The sequence below is a fragment of the Montipora foliosa genome, chromosome 11, assembly GCF_036669935.1.
Source record: "Montipora foliosa isolate CH-2021 chromosome 11, ASM3666993v2, whole genome shotgun sequence".
NCBI classification, from domain to species: Eukaryota; Metazoa; Cnidaria; class Anthozoa; order Scleractinia; family Acroporidae; genus Montipora; species Montipora foliosa.
Genome location: NC_090879.1, coordinates 10,729,972 through 10,737,471, shown reverse-complemented (window position 1 = coordinate 10,737,471; position 7,500 = coordinate 10,729,972). Strand labels below are relative to the sequence as shown.

General features: G+C 41.5%; 1 protein-coding gene and 1 pseudogene across 1 annotated transcript in view; one reads left to right on the top strand and one right to left on the bottom strand.

Annotated features, from left to right (window-relative positions):
* LOC137976014 (disks large-associated protein 5-like) overlaps window positions 1–7,500 on the top strand; it is a 25,311-nt gene that overhangs the window by 9,971 nt on the left and 7,840 nt on the right. The window contains exons 7-10 of the mRNA XM_068823258.1: window positions 313–420; window positions 4,036–4,176; window positions 5,279–5,330; window positions 5,882–6,657. Of these exons, the coding sequence (XP_068679359.1) occupies window positions 313–420; window positions 4,036–4,176; window positions 5,279–5,330; window positions 5,882–6,657 (1,077 nt within the window). The remainder of the gene's footprint in view (window positions 1–312; window positions 421–4,035; window positions 4,177–5,278; window positions 5,331–5,881; window positions 6,658–7,500) is intronic.
* LOC137976016 (piggyBac transposable element-derived protein 4-like) lies at window positions 440–3,262 on the bottom strand (annotated as a pseudogene).

Sequence of the window (7,500 nt, the reverse complement as noted above, 5' to 3'; positions counted from 1 at the left end):
TTCACTAGCTTGAGGGCAGGCTAAATAATGTTTTAATTCAAAGCCACCAGGTAGTTGTTTTCAACGCTCACTCTGCAACATTGCTTCAGAGGTAAGATTGTGGGAGAGGAACATTAAAGTAGGGAAGGCTGACTGTGTCAACAGCTATTGCTGTTGTTCTATCGATTAATGTTTCACAGATACAGCTTTCCAAACTGTACCAGCAGATTCTAGCCAAAAAAAAAAAGTCTAGACATAACAGTTTGAGAGAGAATAAATTCGGTGGGTGTCACTGATTTTTCATGCCTTGAATATTTTTTCGGATTGAATCAGGTTGAAGATGTAAATGCTAAGTTTGATGCGTTGGAGAAATTAAAGGAGAACAACTGGCAGGAAGAAGAGAAGAAAACAAGGAAAATCACCAGAAAGACCAAACCAAAGGTATTAATTGACATGTGCTTCTTCTTATCACTTACATGCCTCCTAGAAAAGGTAAACTTGATCACCGTTGGGAGCACTTCTTAGAACAGGGAAGAAAGCCCGCAAATTCGGACCCCCATATCATGACCCAAAATTGGATTTGTCATATCACTGTGATTTTCAAAGGGGCTAGGTCATGCTATTTTAGGTAATTTTGTTTAATTTTGCTAATTACTGTATGAGCTCTAAACGTCAAATTGGTAGAGCAAGAGTCTTTCATTTGCAAAATCACGGCCACACAACAACTGAGAATGATTTTCCAGCTGTGTAAATGACATTTTGATATAGACTGATATGAATTTGAAAAAACGTGGGCCAACGTTTTTCAAATTTACCCAAATTCGATCCATTTCAATCCTCTTCAGTTTTGTCCGTCCATGTCCCTTCTTGGCTTCCCTGTGTTTTGTTAGAGTTCTTCTTAAAGGACCACGGGGGTCTTATTTTTTTGGGTAAAATTTGAGTGGTCATGATAAAAGCCACTGTACACAATAATGTTTTCAAGTTAACCATAATAAACCATATATATCTGAGATCTGTATAAAATGGGCTATTAATCTGCGTTATATATTATAGGATAAAATTTGATGTGAAACGTCACGATTTACATAATTACCATAATTATGCACATTTTTCAGTAAGTTTGCTTAAAAATTGTAATCAGTAACAAAAATACATAATTTAGACGTCCTTTCAATTAATTTAAGATATGAATACATCAAACTATAATTTTAAAATGAAAACCTTGCTCATTTGCACTGGATAACAGACCACTCAGGTAAGTATAGTTGAATGACTTTAATACCAAGATGATGTTCTTTTTAGTTTGTATAGCTACTGTTATGAAAAGTTAATTGCCTCAAAAAACAATTCAGGTTAAAAATTTTACTTTTAACACGGCCTTAATGTTATTAATGTTCAGTTCTGCAAGGTTCTTGCTCTTCCCCTTGCTCAAGGCCTCCCCCTTCCTTCCTTTAGACGTCTGGGTCCTTCCCGCTCTTCATCGTTGTAATGGTAATCCCTCAGGGTCTGGTACCTTTGAAAACATGGCTCTTGACACATTTCCACTCCACATACTGCACAGGTGAATCTGGTATCCACACGTTGCAGGTGAACCTTGCATGTAGATCTTGTTTTGTGGCTCACAAGATGGTGAAAGTGATCCTGGTTGAATCAAATCTGTGGGATTGGATTTTGAGGTGATCGTGTCTCTCAGGAAGCTTTGCTGTTGGATGAGCTCATCAATCAATGATCTTCTGAAAAGCAGGCCATTTCTGGTGGTGTGAAGTAGTGATTTGTTCTCTAATATGTGTGCATTTGAAATGCACACTTCTACAACATAGAAGAACAACTTATAGTATCACACTGAGCCCCTCATGAGTCTAGCATATGTTGACACTCTCTGATCAGCAACATCAATACCTCCCATGAAAGTGTTATAGAGGTTGATAACACCAGGACGGGCAAAGTTTTTCTTTTGCCAATGGCCATTGACCTTCACAGACCTCTCCACTTCATCAGAATCTGCCTCACCTGTAGGAAGAGTGGCTAACATGCTAACAACTTTTCTGTCACGCCATGTCACGCAAGTCAATGTTCCCTTCTGTCGGTACAAGGACTCACCCCTTTTTTAGTTGCTTCACCTGTCTGGACTTGAGATTTCAGATCTCTCTTGGAAGGTCTACTCTGTTAGACCTTACAGTCCCACAAGCAAGGGTGGACCTCTCTTCTAACTCCTCAAACAAACCAACAGAAGTATAATAATTGTCCATGAAAAGATAATATCCTTTGCCCAGAAAAGGTTCCATCAAAGACATGACAGCTTTTTTCCCCAGATCTTTCTGGACAACTCCAGCCTCCTTTCCAGTGTATACTTTGCTACCCAGGACATAACCACTGGTTGATTCAGCAAGAGTAAAAGCCTTTATTCCAAACCTGCCAGGTTTGCTTGGGATGAACTGCCTAAAATGAACTCTGCCTTTGAATTTTATTAGAGTCTCATCAACAGCAAGTTCCCTCTCAGGGTGGTAAACTGCTTTAAATCTGGGTACCACAAGATCAAGAACAGGTTGAATTTTGTATAATTTGTTGTAGTCTGGTGAGTCAGGTCTGGTGGCAAGGTTGTTATCAGCAAAATGAAGGTAACGTAAAATCTGAACAAACCTTGTTCTTGACATAGTAGCAGGAAAGAATAGGGTGGTCAGTATTGGGTCAGTGCTCCAGCAGGATTTAATATTTGGCTTATTAACAATACCCATGCACAAATACTGTAAAGAGCTAGCCAAGCTTTCATTTCTTCTACAGACACTGGATACCAAACTGAATTTTCTTCAGGCCCTCTCTTCTGTAAAGCATACAAATTAGTTTGAGTGGCTAACAGCTGCCATACCTGATCTGTAAAGAAGAGCTCAAAAAAATCTTTGCTTGACTTCAATGATGCAGGATCCACAGCCATTCCAACAGCTTGATTAAAGTCAATATCAGTTCTTGTGGTTAACTCTTCGGTCCAAATCGATCCATCTGTCTCCAGTTCTTCATCATCTTCGCTTTCCCCTTCTTCGCCTGCCTCACTATCACCTGAGTCTGACAAAAAATCGGAGCCCACTTCTTCATCTGACTCTGGATGCTCAAGGAAATTATTCCCCGAATGAACACAAGATAGAGGAAGGTCATCCTCATCGACAAACTCAACTTCAACGGCGCTTTCATCGCTTTCGATAGCAAAATCTGTTACTGGATCTATCCTCGAAGTCGCCATATTTAAATACCCGATCAAAAAAACAACACAAAGAAATTTACATTCAATCTTCCAAAATGCTACCGAAGCTTCAATGAACTGAAAAACTACTTCATATTAGTTATACTTAAATGAATTGCTCGTAACCAAGCCCCTGAAAACTCATGAAATCGCTCCTCCAAACAGGTTCCAAACAGGTTAGTATATTTCTACGCATATATATGCGTAGTTGATCCGTTAACCTAAAGGGTTAATTCTATGACCATTCGATCAGTGCTGAAATTGCCTAAAATTGTGTGACCTCTAGCCCCTTTAATTCTGCGGAATCTCACCTTCCAGCGCTAAGCCTCAAACTGCGTTTTGGCTTCCATCAATCGAATTTCTGAACATAGATGATAGCCAGAACTTAAAGAAGATCGACTCCGCCTCCGGAAAGTAAATTGAAGTTTTTGTTTAGTTCACAGCTCGAATACCATTATGATATATTTTTCAGTAAAAAGATTTGTACAGATCGGCGTTGAGTTCGAATGTACGAATATGCCGTGGGAACAAAAGATGCTGACTGGTAGGTTACATCTATGTTCACACATCAATTGAAAATGTGTGATTTTGGGTCAATTCTCGGCTTGGCGTCACAAGTTTGATTGATGGAAGCCAAAGCGTAGTTTAGCTGTTGGCACTTGAAGACGAGATTCCACAGAATTATGAAAATCGCATTATACTTGTGGGAAATGGCTGTTTTACCCACCACTGCACCTTTTCAGCTGTGTGCAACTGGCAGGTTCGTTTTGTTTGTCAACAATCCTTGGCCGAGTGATAATGTATTTACAACGTTACTTTAGAAAGAAGCAGCTGTGGCAAGTACCAAAGGCTGCAACAAAGTTGCAAAAACAAAGAGTAGAATTCAAGAAATGAAAATGGCCATGAAGGCAAAGATGGCAGCCGACAAGGAGAAACTAACAGCAGAGAAACGACACCAAGAGGTTCGTACGGCGCACACTCACTATTTTGTTAGACTAGTTAGTTTTTAATGACTGAATCAATGAATGGGCTGTGCTAGAGAGTTATTAACATTTTCGACTATAGGGTCTTAAAAGATTGAGTGGTTTAGTTGAATACATCATATTGCGAGTTGTTAAAGGTTCACCAAAGCTGCGGCTTTGCTTTCTTACATTATTTTCTTTATCCTTGGCTAGTTCTACAATGCTAGAAAGTGTGCATGTAACGTGCTTGTAAGGTGACGTGTTTTCAACATTATGATATTAATTTGGTTAGAAGATTTTTTTCAGCGATGTTGAAAGTGTTTAGTCAACTGTCTAACATTGTTACATGTACTTACATGTAACAATGTATCCCAGGCTCATGAAAACACGGTAGTAATTGAACAATGCGGAAGTAAGAGGATGTTCACATGATACCTGGGCGACTTTCGCACCGGCGCGAGTTCACTCCGTTCCCTCTCTTAGCTCAGTATTTGTTGGGGCGACTCACACTGGCGCGAGTTCATCCCGGTTCCTGCACCGGAGGGAAAATTTTGTTCCGGCGCGAAATCTCGCAACGGTACCATATAAACGAGGAACGACCACTCGTTTCGGTGTGAAATCGGCCTCCCAGTGGCCTGGAACGGGTAGCACATGCGTACTGTTCCTGATAGAAACCAATTTATTTGCAATTTGGATTCACACTTGTATTTTATCGATATTGTGGTGTCCCTTCAGGTAAAAACGATACGAATTCACCCAGTCATCATGTGAACGCGGTACGAAATCAAAGAAGTCACCTGGTGTGAAACTCGCGCCGGTGCGAGTTTTCTCATGTAAACATTCCCTAACTAAAAGCATATTACAGTAGAACGAAAGTGTCCCGAGAGCCCCTTAAAGTTTGTAACAGCGTGCTAGAGTCTCGTGTACAATGAAGGCTTAAACCTGCTAAACTTATAAGTGCCCCTTGTTTGTTGATTAGGTGTTATAAATTTAAGCTACTCGAACTTAGTGTACAATTGAAGAAACTACGTCCGATCACTTTATTTTTAGTCTCTTGTTTCTATTCCTTTTTGCAACTTAGTGTTTCTGTGGAATCTTTCAGGAAGATGCATTCATTACTATTCTGACGCCGGTGAAAATGAGCAAGAAAAATGGTATTGTTTATAAATTCTTCCGTTAGCAGGAGATGTACATGAAGAAAATCTTTTAAAACAAATTACAGTAATTGCTATCGCGGTTAAGCTACAATCGGCATCAAAATGAGTTGACACGTTGTGTCTGAACAGCAGTTCATATGCGTAAAATAACAGGACTATTTATACCAAAAAAAGAAGAGGCCCGCCTCTCTCCCCCTTCCCTTCCCTTCAAATGTTGCCTGTTTGTAGTCAAAGACCACAGGACTTACGACACAACATTGTTTGGGGGGAGGGGGGGGGGGGGAGGGTGGCAATTGGGTAGCCTAACAAGAAAAAAAGAGTTTAAAATGACGGAATAGGAGGTTGAATGGATCATTGTGTTAACAATTTTGTAGCTGATTGTAGTAACGGAACTGAAACACACCGGAGCTGATCAAATATGGAGCCGATAATTGTATACGCAGCAAACCGTACAGAATGTTTCGATTCATGCTCTGCACTCGCGTAAATAGGAAAAAAAAGAGCACCTTTTGTTCAGACTGATAAAGTAGTTTTTCTTTTTCCGTTAGATGACAGCAATGATGTGGTTTTGACACCAGTTCGCCGTTCGACTCGCCGGACTCCCTCGAAACCTTCCATCCTCAAGGGCACCCCTGTTGTGGTGACCACACCCAAAATAATCAACCAAGACAGCCCTGGGCTTCGATTGACGCCTGACAATGCTGACAAGCCAAATGAAATGACGATCTCAGGCAACGCTATGGAATCTGAACGAACACTCGAATTAGCCGTGCTTGACGAAACTTGTGCAGAAAAGCCGCTTGGCCAAAAGGAGACGTTTGGAACTGAAGTAGACCCTAAAATAGAAGAGGACAAAATGGAAATAAACCCACCGGTTATTTTGAAATCAGCTTGCAAGTCCACAAAAAGCAGATCTCAGATGTTTTCCGTAACGTTTCAATCGCCAACTGAAATTGAAGATCAACAAAGGACACCAGAATCTACAGATCAGGAAGAAGGGAATGTCCCAGTGAATTCTGCTTCAGTTAGTAACCCCCTAGAAACCGACGTTCCGCGTCGCAAAAAGGGCACACCGCAGCGCTTTCTTTCGAGGAGGTGCCGTCGTCGAGTAAGTACGCCTTATTATCACGACAAGCCTAGAAGACGTTGCGCGACCGGTGACAGCGATCCTGCTGAAAGTGAAAGCCAAAGCTCGGGTGATTCCGACTCTTCAGACGCCAAAGAGCGAGGTCCTGTGTCTGAATTGAGAAGGTCGCAGCGAAGAACACCATCCAAATACAGGGATTCTACCCCGTTGGAGGAAAAACGCGAACAAGAGGGAAAGGTCAGTGGTTTTTTTTTTGTCTCAACTTGTCTCAACAGGGCACAGGCTCCCCAAGCTGAAAATAGGTGGTGTATGCGACAGCTTGTGTAGATAGAGAATTGTATGGGAAAATCACCGATCGTGAAAAAAATTGTGTAAATAACTATCTCATTTGAAATAAAGCTTTCCTACCTCAAATGTGTGACGAACTTGTCTCTTGTGCCGAGTTTAGAGCCATTCTTACGCCGTTTAGTGAAGTTATCCGGAAACCGTTACTAAAAGAATGGAAAGGCCGACCACTCCATCCATCGCTGGCCAGACCTCACTCCACAAATCGTTTTCTCCTCAACAGGAAAAGTCCGGAATCGCAATAAAAACAACAGTTCCATAAAGCCCAATAAATTTCACTCCAAATACGTGTGTTTCGGCGGCCGAAAGACTAGTGAAGAACGAAAACTTTGACTTAAAGTTTCTTCAGAAGCTTGTGACCGGGCAGTCAACAACGGCCGCCCGCAAGCTGGTTTCACCCTCAACTCTGATTGGAGGGTCGTGTTGCCAGCGCGCGGTCAAATTCAAATGGACCAATCAGAGTTGAAGGTGAAACCAACTTGCGAGCGGCCGTTGTTGACAGCCCGGTCACAAGCCTCTGAGGAAAGCCGAAGAGGTGAATTTTAAGGCAAAGTTTTCGTTCTTCACGAGTCTTTCGGCCGCCGAAACACACGTATTTGGAGTGAAATTTATTGGGCTTTATGGAACTGTTGTTTTTATTGCGATTCGGGACTTTTCCTGTTGAGGAGAAAACGATTTGTGGAGTGAGGTCTGGCCAGCGATGGATGGCGTGGTCGGCCTTCCTATTCTTTTAGT